General features: G+C 53.0%; 4 protein-coding genes across 4 annotated transcripts; 2 read left to right on the forward strand and 2 right to left on the reverse strand.

Annotated features, from left to right (window-relative positions):
* Positions 1 to 1,683: 1,683 nt before the first annotated feature.
* On the forward strand, positions 1,684 to 3,144 carry J4E84_010215 (uncharacterized protein; the record flags this gene model as incomplete). The annotated part of the gene is made up of 1 exon (XM_049392771.1): positions 1,684 to 3,144. One exon carries the CDS (start codon positions 1,684 to 1,686, stop codon positions 3,142 to 3,144), a length of 1,461 nt encoding a protein of 486 aa, XP_049239572.1.
* A 525-nt stretch (positions 3,145 to 3,669) lies between these two features.
* On the reverse strand, positions 3,670 to 3,998 carry J4E84_010216 (uncharacterized protein; the record flags this gene model as incomplete). Its single annotated transcript, XM_049392772.1, has 2 exons — positions 3,670 to 3,807; positions 3,894 to 3,998. 2 exons carry the CDS (start codon positions 3,996 to 3,998, stop codon positions 3,670 to 3,672), a joined length of 243 nt encoding a protein of 80 aa, XP_049239573.1.
* A 741-nt stretch (positions 3,999 to 4,739) lies between these two features.
* J4E84_010217 (uncharacterized protein) lies at positions 4,740 to 6,109 on the reverse strand (the record flags this gene model as incomplete). Its single annotated transcript, XM_049392773.1, has 7 exons — positions 4,740 to 5,391; positions 5,454 to 5,510; positions 5,563 to 5,649; positions 5,701 to 5,730; positions 5,787 to 5,797; positions 5,863 to 5,885; positions 6,058 to 6,109. The coding sequence occupies 7 exons, from the start codon at positions 6,107 to 6,109 to the stop codon at positions 4,740 to 4,742; spliced, it is 912 nt and encodes a 303-aa protein (XP_049239574.1).
* A 618-nt stretch (positions 6,110 to 6,727) lies between these two features.
* J4E84_010218 (uncharacterized protein) lies at positions 6,728 to 12,108 on the forward strand (the record flags this gene model as incomplete). The annotated part of the gene is made up of 5 exons (XM_049392774.1): positions 6,728 to 6,775; positions 6,834 to 8,465; positions 8,519 to 8,614; positions 8,666 to 9,422; positions 9,467 to 12,108. 5 exons carry the CDS (start codon positions 6,728 to 6,730, stop codon positions 12,106 to 12,108), a joined length of 5,175 nt encoding a protein of 1,724 aa, XP_049239575.1.
* Positions 12,109 to 12,329: the final 221 nt, after the last annotated feature.

Consider the following 12,329-nt stretch of genomic DNA (forward strand, 5'->3'; position numbering starts at 1 on the left):
CCGCTCGACCAAACTTTGTGTCTAGATAAGATAGCAGGGTTGGCATGCGCTCGGGGGATGCGGTGGCATCTATCGGGCGGTGAGACGCGCTGGGCCTCTACAGCGTCTTCAGGGCTTGGAGGTCAGCTTTCGCACGTGCGAAGCAACGTCCAATGAAGGGCCTGGTCTCCTCACGAGGCAATCGATGTGGGTGAAGTCCCTCACAGAGATTGTAGAAGGACTGAGAGGATACAGCCTCGTGATTCTGCTCACAGTGGCAACGCGCGCATTGCACCAAGCCCATTCCATCCAACATGGCAAACTGCTCCAAAGTTTTGACGGATCCCCGAAAGCCCTACTTACTCGTGCTGCGTCTAAGACGGGTCCCGCGCTAAAGCGAGCACCAGTGCAATGGGTCGGCGTTCAGGCAACCAACTATGCCTCCTCCCCGGCGCGCAGGCCTCTCGTTCACTCGTCGCAACAAGCATTAAGGACTCAGCCACGACTGCCTTCACCGTATACTCATCCCAGCACCAGCACGTTGCTGCGCATACTCAACACACGCTTTATGACGCACAATTGCCTGCTTTCCGCTTCATCTGTTGCACAAAGCTTTGTATGGCTGGAATTGCGCCCTTTCTGGAAATATTCACGGGCGGCAAGGCACACTGTCACCAGCCGCGTATATATACTTCTGGCCCCATTGCTTTCAGCCTTACCCGATACCGATCGATCCTTCGTCTTCTGTTGCTCAGATTCCATCTAAATCGTTAACATCTGCCATAGGAATGACCCACACATTCCGATCACCGAATCGAACATCATCGCGCTTGCCAATTATCCTTGAGTACTATCGGGCTAGTCGACAACAATGACTGCCCCTCCAGCCGCACGACCGCTCTTCTCCGCCCATCACATGCCATTTGTCTATCCTTCACCACCCTCGACGATCGCATCGGACTCAAGCTTCTATGGAAATGTCATGTCGCCTCCGCAGCAACTCAATGGTGAGCGTGCCTTTTCGTATCATTGAACGGACTTGATGCGCGTACCACATGCGGAAGGCGCTCTCGCTACGGCCGAGGTCCACTGCTTGCGCATGCTGCACCTACACGGTGTGTAACACGATCACCAACATCAGCAGAACCCCTGATCGCCATCCCCAGCTCACTCAGTGGTGCCAATCGCTAATATCCAGTAGAATTCATGCCGCCTCGGAAGTCGAGCTCTTCGCCAACGGCGAAGTCACCTGACAATGCGAGCTTCCGATGGATTACCGCCACCAAACCCAGCGATTTCAAATCAAAGGCCACCATGCAAACCGTACGCCAAACTGCGATGGGAAGCTATTTAAAGGCAACAAAGAATCAGACCGGCGACAAAGTCAGGGCCAATAGCGAAGCCTCGGATCATTCGCGATCGAGCTTAGGTTCCCAAAGCACCACGAAACCACGAACAATCAAAACGCCGAGAGTCAAAGAGAAGAAGAGTGATGATAACATACATCGGTTATCGCAGTCTACAAACAGCAGCCAGGAGGCTCCCCATCATGATGCTCAGGTAGCACGAATTACGCCTCACCAATCGACCCTCACCCAGACACCCATTGTTATTCCAATAAGAAGTGGCCATCGGTATCCATTCGACCTAAAACCAGTACCAGATCTGAGATGTCTTGGGAATGGGCTAGACCCGTTCGGAACTATGTTTCAATCGAGGAACACTCGCGTGAACGTCGAGAGGCTGAAGATCGAATGCTCCAAATACTTCGGCACGGAGGGTCTGGGTAGGTACTGGATCCCCGAATGTCTGAGCTATGCACACACCTTCCTCAGCACCCTCTACATGGCTTCCGCATACGATGATGTCGTTCACAATCGAGAGATAGAGAGTTTGGAAACCGCAGCACTGCGCCAAGATGTCATACATTTCGTAGGTGGTCACCTCACCGACGTGGAGCAGAGTGTGGCGGATCACAACATCATCGCCGTCAGCCAACTCATATTGGGAGATGTCATCAGCCGGTCCGATGCGGATCGACACTTCCACCAAAACGGAATTGCGATGATGATCAAGCAGCGCGGCGGACTCCAAAACTTGGGTGTTAACGGCCAGCTAGCATCTGCAGTCTCCTGGGCAAATCTTGCGACTGCGGCTTTGCTGGAAGCTTCGCCGACTCAGATGTACGTTGACCACTGTAAACTGCGGGCGGTAAAGGCATATCCATTGATCGCTACGATACCGGAATCGCCCCTCTACCAGCCACACAAAAGATTCGTGACAATCGAGAGGTCGCAACGCTGTAATGCAAACGCGCAAAGACTTCTGGTCGAAATCCACGCAATGACGGAATTCTTTCTCGACACCAATAGCTCGAAACGTACAGGCAACTCCAATAAGATTCAAGCCGTCTACGACCGTATCGTTCGATGTCGATTTGCACAGCAACCTCACAAAACATCCCTTACAAAAAAGAGCGACTGGAAGTGTGAGGCAATTCGACTCGCCGCAATCGTTCAGGCGCAGGCTATGTTCGATCAAGTTCCCCTATCAGAAGCGCTCAACCTTGTGCAGGTACCGGAAATGCGGCCGCTTATGTACAGCTCGTCCACAGCCTCACACTCTAATGGCACCATTTCCTCCACTCTGGAACCTCTGGACGTCAGTCCGGCTACTGACTTTTCCGAGAGTCCAATGTTTGGTTCATTCAGCGAAGGCTTCCCTTTCGACAGCCACCGTCCTTCAAATGCGTCCACATGCTCACGACCCTCACTTTCGACGTTGCAGTCAAGCTCATCGGATATCCCTCTCCAGCAACAACTGTTTACACGGACAGTCAGCGGAGACACCATCCTCCAACAACTACGAGACGCCCTCGAGAACTCAGACCTTTCAGACTGTTGGTCCGATATGGCCGGAGTGCTGCTGTGGATTGGCTTGGTCATGGGAGCCGCGAGTAACAACAGCAAAGACAAGAAGTTGCGAAGATACTTCTCTGCAACGACGATGCGCGCATGCATCATGTTATGCTTTGAGCATCCTGAAGCGATTCATTCCACGATGCTGAGAATGACTGATCTTGTCGCAGCCTTAGGCAGAAAGTCTAATGAGGGACAAATGATAAGAAACGACAGCTTCGTGTCGAGGAAGCGATCGAAAAATTGAAGAATCACCATATGCACAACTCAAAGGGAACGACGTTGCGACAAGCTTTCTCCACAGTGGCGATGTCTTCGGCGTCTCCGAATGCTCCACCTCGAATTGGTATCCGTGCCCATATAGGGCTGTAGGGCTTAGGCTCAGGGCTGACAAGGCTGCGCCTTGCTCTTCTACTATCTCGAAAACATTCGTGGGCATCTAGGCGTGACATCTACTTTCTTCGTACGGATGTATATAGTTTCACATTTACTGTACGATATCATTGTAAGGCGTTTTCGGAGTTTTTTTATTTACTTTGGTGGTTAAGGTGGCGACAGACATCTCTTTTCAGATACACTCTCATTAATCATCACTTGTCACTTATCACTTCGGGCACACTGATGGCTTATGCTTATGCTTGTGTGACTTGATGATTCATAATATGCCTACTACCAAAATCCGAGGCCTAGCTCTCAAAGGTTCATGCCTTCATGCCTTCATCCGTCATAAGCGTGCATTCATACGCCTGCGATTGTGCCATCCGACACCCGCTTAACCCTTGGTAACTTTGTTGATGGTACCGTCCTTATCGAGGTGAACATTCAGCCTCTCGGGCTGGAAGTCCATGGTCTTCATATCGCCTTCGTTGAGAACACGGTGTTGCTGGGGAAGGTCGGTCTTTGCGAAAGTCTAAGGATAGCATTGAGTTAGCGTTGAGACTCAGGCGGAGCGGAGGGATAGGATAAGGGGATAAGTAATAGTAAGAGGCAACTCACCATCTCATCATGCTGGTCTCCAAGCTTCTTGCCCATGAGCTTGCTCATCCAGTCATCGTTGGAGTTTCCGTCCTTGGACTGCAGACCGGGGACTACGAGAGGCATGTTGTGCGGTGGTGTTCGGGTGTTGTAGAGTCTGTGTGGATGTACGTGTCTGCTCGCGCGGAGGTTCGAGAGTCGTCTTATCGTGGAGGTTGTTGTAGTGTTTGGATTGTTTTGTAGTGTTGGATAGTGGGGTAGAGGGGACGCAGTACTTATGCAAGTAGACCCTGGCTGGCACTTGCGTGAACTAACTTGTTTGTTTGGGCTTTAGGGGTCACCAGGCAGCAAGATGGGCTATGGTGAGTGCTTGGAGGGGAGGGTGACGTCACCCGTGTCTAGCCGCGTAAGTGGGGTTGTTTGGGGTTGATAGAACGCGGGATTGGCATGTGTTAGACTGCGCTGGTTTCGGGATGCGATATTCATTTCGTGGGGGATAGCGCAAGCCTTTAGAGAAGCTGTTCGAACTTTTGCGCGCGTAGACTCTGGCCGAATTTGACGTTAATGGAACCCTTTTACTGGCAGCTCTCCAGGGCTACGTTTATGAACCGTGCTGATCTCATGTATTTCCACAACGACAGTAATAATATCATGTAACTAAGCTCGCATATGATCAGAGAGTAGAGCAATACTCTCAAAAGTAACAAAATGGATAGCACGATGGGTTGAAGAATGTGATTTGACCCTGCCTTGCTTTGTAGCAAGCGGGTACAGGATACGTGATCTACGCTACAAGATTCCTTCCGGCTCTTGAATGGTGGAAGTAGTTCAAAGACTATACGGGTTGACGACGAGTCTAGTCATCACTTATTTGCCGTCGCGCATGTTGCGGAAGAAGTCCATGACACCGGTGAAGACGACCAGCAAGATACCACCTCCAGGTCCCAATCTCAGGACCTTGGGTGTGAATCCCTTGTATAGTGCCGCGAAGCCCTCCTCCTTCATGACCGTACCGAGAGCCGGCCATGCCCAGTTGTACTTGGGGATTGATCCTGCGACCTTGGGAGAGTTCTGAATACGCGACTTGACAACGTCCATGGGAGTGTTTAGGATAGTGCCGACCGTGCCACCGATAGCACCAGACATGAGGTCGTTGGTGATTTGGCTCTTTTTGGTGGTTGCTGCGGGCAGGAGAGCGCGGACCTGGAAGATGCAGCCAAAGTATCCAGCGTTCCACAGGATGTGCCTCCACATGGTCGACTCAAGACCCTGGTAAAGGGTGAGCGGCCCTTCCTGCTTGACGATCTTGGTGACGCAGTCCACCATGCCGTTGTACTTGTGGGCTTGCGCCCTGTCTTGTAACCGGATCTTGACGAGCTCGAAGGGTACGACGACGAAGGCTTCGGTGGCACCTGCGGTTGCGCCAGTGAGGATGGAGAGCGACTGGTTCATTTTGGCCTGACCGAACAGATTGCGGTAGAAAGAACCCCATGAGTCGTTGGCTGCGAACTTGGTGGCCCTGTGTCGCGTGAGATGAGATTCTTCACTCTTGCAATCGAAATAGTATGAGAGAGCGCGTACCTCTTGGGAGCTTCCATAAGGATAGGCGCGGTGATACCGCGGTACAATCTCGACGCACTGGCAGATGTCAACCCCTCTTGCTCATGATCGCAGGAGCGTCATAGCGTACCCCTCATTCTTGATGATCTTCCTGAAGCAGTCCATCATGCCATTGTAGCCCTCATCACCGACCACCTTGCCAGAGGTCTGAAGTTGTCTGTATATGTTTAGAGGCGGTCCAGAGGTGGTGTCATACGCGGTCGCTTACATTCGGGTCTTGACGACGTCCAGCGGGTACCTGGAGATAGTGTTAGTGCTTGAGTCTCGACTGTGTGGGTGCAGGATGGTACGTACATGATCAGAATCTATAGATAGAGCTACATTAGCACAGTTCATCTCACGCGAGCTGCATAGACAGTTGCGCACTCACTTCTGACACACCAGCCACGGCACCTGGACATTGTTAGTACTGATTGACATAGCTGAAGCTCAACTGGCACGCAGGAATGCTGTGTGCGATAATCGGAGAGAAGCGCGTATAGATTTCTTGCTTGGTGCGGAGCCGGATTTCTCTCGGGCAGCTGTCGCATCGGAGCTGAGCGGTGTTAAGGAAATTGGAACTTACCAGCCGCGAACTGGTAGACGAAAGGCAATGGCTTCGCATCGGCAGCAGACATGTTGGCGGTTGTGGTGGGAAGATATGAGATGGCCGAGGGTGAGAGAAGAGAGATGGCCGCGGTTGAGTGAGCGGTTCACGGTCGGCGCGCACAATCTGGGGAAAGAGTGCTAGAGCGTGGGATGAAAGTCCAAACTCCGCTTAGGCGTGGTCCTAGCTTCCCGTCATCGGTTGACACCATTTCGATTGGCGCAAAAGCGACTATCTAACCCGTCCCTGCCTCTAGACATGTCTTGCTACTTTTGTGATACGCGGAGCTACCTGCGATACGCCAAGTCGTGTCAATTCCGTGACTGTATCAATTAGGATATCCGAGGACTACGACGGAAGCTTGCACATGCCAGTCGGCCTAGACCGGGACTGTCTACAATCCTCCATGTTTAACGTAGTCTCCAATCGAACAGCCTAAATTTAATCGTGTCTGCATGTCCCATAGATGGAAAGAGTGGTTCAGGCCAGCGCAGGTCCCCGCACTCGGAGCTGTGTCGCACATCGGCTCGCAGCAACCGGCCCGAGCGCGTATCGCCACGAGCTCCCGCCTCGCCCAACGTGATTGGCCACTCACGACGCGTCTCTCGCGTTCGGTGCTTTCAAGACGCTGACGCTACCAACCATCTCCATGTCCACGCGACAGAGGTCCTTCTTTGACCAGAACCCGAAGCCAAAGGTACTTGGATAGCCCGCTGCCTTTACTGCCGGCGTCTACTCACCTCTCACCCTCGCAGCAGCAGTTCAAGGGCCAATGGAACCGCCCACGCAACTTCCCCCACCAAAACAGTAACCAGGCGGCGCCGCAGGCTCGGCACGTAGTTACTGGTCCTCCCATCATGCCTTCGACCCAGACACGCACCAAGCTCAAAGCTTTCCAATTCATCGAGGGCGCGCCCACTGCCGAGTCCCTCCGCCAGCGCGAGGCTGAGAAAGAAAACCTGCCCACGGCGCGAAGAAAGACAGCCAAGCCCATGGGCACACCAAAGGCGAACCGGGTCGCGAAAGATGTGGGAGCCACTAACAAGACTCCGAAGCTGCCTACCATCCTCGACTGTCCGCCGCCATCAACTCCCGCCACCACGAGGCTGCCGCTTGCGGACCTAGTGGGCAACGTCGACGATTCCTCGAGACACGCGCCGCAACCCGTCGCCTCGCCCGAAGAGACGTTGATATGGAGGGGCTCGCAAGCAGTCAACACGCCTTTGCCCCGGAAGAACAAGAAGCGCGCTAGGAGCTCGTCGCCTGTCGGACCGTCGCAAGACGAACACAGACTGGATGGCGCCAGGCAAGACATCACAACACCCCAGGCCGACCCTGCTATGGAGCTGTGGTCACGATACACAAACAACAAGGGAACACCAAGCGCCAACAAGAGCGTGGCGTTCGCACATCTCATCAACGAATCCTCACCCAGGTCGATGGCTGCTGCTGGAAGTGTCAGTGGACTTCGAAGATGGGCAAGCTGTGGCGTAGAGTTCCCAGCATCGACCCGGAAGAAACGGAGAACCCACGGTGTGTTTCAGCCGGAGCAGGAAGCTACAGAGGACGTTTTCGCTGGCGCATCTAGTTCGGATGGGATAATGCTTGGACAACCCGCGAAACCCAACATCGCGAGCATGGTCCAGCGCATGCGGGAATGCGTGTCAAAGTCACAGCCGCGCATATCGTCACAGATGCCCTCGAGCTCGTCCCCATTGCCTGGGGCCGGCGATCGTCAGGACGAATCGTCGGGATCCCCTCTTCAGCGGCGTGCGCGCGATTATCACGCAGAAACCTCCGAAACGATACGCCACGAGTCGGCACCTCTAGAAGATACCGTGGACATGGATGACGAGCTTGTTCAAGAAGACGATTACGTGGAAGCGGCTCCGAAGCCACCGTCATCGCAGGGATCCTCAGATGATTTCGGAGACGACTTCGACGCTGACATGGTGGAAGCTTTGGATATCACGCCTCGATCTGTGCAACCTCCACCGCCCACGAAGTCCGCGCCACCGGCACGCTCCACGAGCTACGTTACCATACCCACCGAGCCCATCTATCCGCCCGCACAGCACCATCATGCAGCACCGATAACACGACAAGGCAGTGATGACGATGAGTTTGGCATGGATGACGAGGATGACTTCGCTGCGGATCTGGAACATGTCGCATCGCTTTACGATACGCGATCTGTAGAGTCTCCGATGGCAGACCAGGCCCTCACCGCAGAGGCGGAAGGCGTAGCAGCTACAGCAAGTGCAGCGTCGGCTCCTGTCGTCAGCCTTCTGGACGACGACGACGACGATGACGACTTTGGAGAGGACATCGATGCTGACGAGTTCGCTGCCGCCGAAGTCGCAGCCACACAAGTACCTGCCAATACTGTAAGTAGAGTGTGAATTTGCCCCTAACTAAAGAAGCCTGCTAAATCTCGAAGAGTCAACAGGACAATAAAGCAATCCAGCGATACCTCATCAAGCGAGTGGACGATAGTTCATATACCACGGATCGCGGCTACCAGATGCCCGAAAAGGTAAGCACTTAACCCAAACGTAGTTTGACCATCCCAGCTTACACGGTTTAGGTTTTGCTCGTCGAGGAAGAGAAGACAAAGTTATTCAAGGCGATCACTCTACGTCAAGCTTGGTTCGATACCCCATGCACTACGGGCTCGTTTGTGCATGTCATCGGCGAATTTACAAGTACTGGACAGTGTATCATTGATGATCACCACAATATGCTCATTCTTCATCCTGATCATCTCATCTCATCGACTGTTGTCGCTGACTCTTTTGGGTGTTTACGACGTGCGGTGCTGCAAGACCGTGTAAAGGCCACCAGCAAGGCCAACGCTCCAATGCTATACGGCACACTGCTCCACGAGTTGTTCCAAGAAGCCATGAAAGCGAACGAATGGAGTTCTGTATTCTTATTGGATACCATCGAAACACTCTTGCCAAACCATCTTGAGACCATACTCGAGATCAACTCAACGTGCGAAGCCGTCAAGGAACACTTGAGCAGCAAGCTGCCCGAGCTCCAGGCATGGGCCAAGGTGTTCGTTCGCGCAGAACCTCAAGCTGATGCCGTCGTCCGAGAGCGAAACGGACGACAGTCGACCATGAGCATTAACAAACTACTTGATGTGGAAGAACACGTCTGGTCTCCAATGTATGGATTGAAAGGCAACATCGACGCCACTGTGCAAGTGACAATGCGAGATGATCTCGGGGAACGCACATTGACAGTGCCTTTCGAGGTCAAGACTGGCAAGAACTCTTCGAACGCTGCGCACGTTGCTCAGACCGCTTTGTACAACCTGTTGTTGTCGAATCGATATGGTACGTCCTCCAAGCCAAATTGCATCCCCCGCTAACTTTGCCAGACGTTGACATTGCTTACGGTATCTTGTATTACCTTGAGACTTCCGAGATCAGCCGTATTCCTGCGATTCGCAACGACATCATTCACATGATCATCAAGCGCAACGAGTTGGCCTGCTATGTTCGAGACCGCATCGAGCTACCACCGATTCTCAAGGAAGACTTCAAATGTCAAAAGTGTTACGCACAGGAGCCTTGCTTCCTATACCATAATCTCGTTGAAGACGGAAAAGGCGAGATGTTGAACCCGAAGGCGAAGGAAAGATACGACGAGCTTGTCAAGCCGCTCAAACCTTCTCATCAAGAGTTCATGAAGAAATGGGACACGTTGCTGACAAAAGAAGAAACGGACATGATGAAGTTCCGACGAGAGTTGTGGACCATGTTGAGCACCGAACGGGAAAAGCTCGGTCGTTGTTTTTCGAATGTCATCTTGGAGCCTGGGTCTGCCCACGAAGACAAGAACGGCCAAAAGATCAACCGCTACAACTATACGTTCATCAAACAGCAACCGGCCCCAGGGTTTTCCTTCACCGAGTCCCAGCTCATCGTCGGAGAGCCTGTCGTAGTTTCGGATGAGCAAGGCCATTTCGCGTTGGCCAATGGATATGTCACCAATGTCAAAAGGCGTCGCATAACTGTGGCTGTTGACAGACGGCTGCATAACTCACGAACCAAGCTTCCCGGTTTTCATTCACAAAACAACCAAACCTTTGCCGGTATCATGGAGGTCACCAAAGAGGGTGAGACTGTAGCGGAGTTTCACTCTGACGAGGAGTCCGTACTGTATCGTCTCGACAAAGACGAGTTCAGCAATGGTATGGCTGCAGCACGTAACAATCTCATCCAGATCATGGATGACAGCGTATACAAGGCCCACGATCTTCGCGCGCTAATCGTAGACGGTCGAGCTCCTGCGTTCAAGCCCGTACCAGATGCGTTGTCGTTGCCTCAGTCATCGCAAATGTCCATGAACTCTGATCAGCGCGCTGCCGTTGCCAAGGTCATGTCGGCAAAAGATTATGCTCTCGTGTTGGGGATGCCGGGAACCGGAAAAACGACCACGATCGCGCACATCATTCGTACGCTGGTAGCGAAAGGCAAGAGCGTCTTACTTACCTCGTACACCCATACTGCCGTCGATAATATTCTTCTCAAGATCCGAGATGACAAGATTGGCATACTACGCTTGGGCGCTGCGAAGAAGATCCATCCTGAAGTCAGAGAGTTTGCCACACATGCTGCGGAACCAAAAGACAGTCTTGAAGAGCTCGAGCGATCGTGGATGCAGCCGCCTGTCGTGGCTACGACGTGTCTTACCATCAATCACCCGTTGTTCAACCGCCGCGTCTTCGACTACTGCATCGTTGACGAGGCATCTCAAATCACCCTCCCTGTATGCTTGGGCCCCATTCGCATGGCCCAGAAGTTCATCTTGGTAGGCGATCACTACCAGCTGCCTCCTCTGGTTCAGAACAAAGAAGCCATGGAGGGTGGACTCGATGTATCACTGTTCAAGCTCCTTTGTGAGGCTCATCCACAAGCAGTCGTCAGTCTGGAGCATCAGTATCGAATGTGTGCCGAGGTCATGCTGTTGTCAAACACCTTCATCTACTCAGGACGGCTGAAGTGTGGCACGACTGCTGTTGCTTCCCGCAAGCTCACGATCCCCAGGCCCGACGGTCTCACTGCTTACCACCATGGTCCGCAGCAGACAAGATCTAATGGGGTGGAGCCTTGCGCTGGCCCTGATACCGCACGCTGTTGGATATCTCGTTCCTTATCGCCGGATCAACCTGTTGTGTTCGTCAACACCGATCTCATTTCATCGACCCTAGAAGCGCAATCTGGATCGCGCATCACCAACACCCTGGAGGCACGGCTTGTCACACAGCTCACGGTGTCTCTTCTCAGCCTCGGTGTCCCCGCGGGAGAGATTGGCATCATCGCATTCTATCGTTCACAGCTCGCCCTGCTGCGACAAAGTCTGGCTTCTGCGCACACCCAAACTCAGTCCTCTGAACTCGCTGCCCCCGTCATCAATGGTCAAGGCTGTGCTGGTGTGGAGCTGCACACAGCAGACAAGTTTCAAGGCCGCGACAAGGAAGTTGTTATCGTGTCTTGCGTACGGAGCAACGAGAACGGCACAGTCGGTGATCTTCTGAAAGACCGAAGACGCGTCAATGTTGCTCTCACTCGCGCGCGCTCGAAACTTGTCATCGTCGGTAGTGAGAAAACTTTGTCAAGCAACGAGCTCTTGCGCGATATGGTCGCCCTCTGCCGAGAGAAAGACTGGGTACTTGATCTCCAGCCCGACATGGTAGAATCGCATACCTTCGACGAAAGCATTACACAAACAAGCAAGACACCTGTGAGGCACTCAACCTCTTCCTTGCTCACTAGCAAAGTGGCGAAGAGCCCTAGCCTGACGCCCAGCCCGTCGAAGAAGCGCAAGGCACTTGGCGATCTCACAGCGAAACCTGGTAAGGTGAACGCTAGGAGTCCGAAGAGAAGAATTGGCAGTAAAAGCATGAGTGGAAGCCCTGAAGCGAAGAGAGTACCCGGAAAGGTCATCACAGCAGGAAAGAGGGGCGTGCTGGATGGCAGACCGATCTTGAGGGATATTTACAATGGCGCCATCTAAAGGACAGGTATTTACAGAGGGTTAAGAGGGGCGTTCACGTTCTAGAGCCATCATGTTGAGTGAGGTGGATGGCTTCTCAAGTGTTGGTTTTACGGGGTGTAGGATAAGAAACGACGGACTTTATGTAGGATAGTAGCATCACTAGATAGCAGCGCAGCGCAGCGCAGCATCGCACGGTGCGACAGGTGTACACGCTATCAACCTAGCAATGGATATACAGT

This window comes from Alternaria hordeiaustralica, assembly GCF_023758085.1.
Source record: "Alternaria hordeiaustralica strain BMP 2776 chromosome Unknown scaffold_37, whole genome shotgun sequence".
In the NCBI taxonomy this organism is placed as follows: Eukaryota; Fungi; Ascomycota; class Dothideomycetes; order Pleosporales; family Pleosporaceae; genus Alternaria; species Alternaria hordeiaustralica.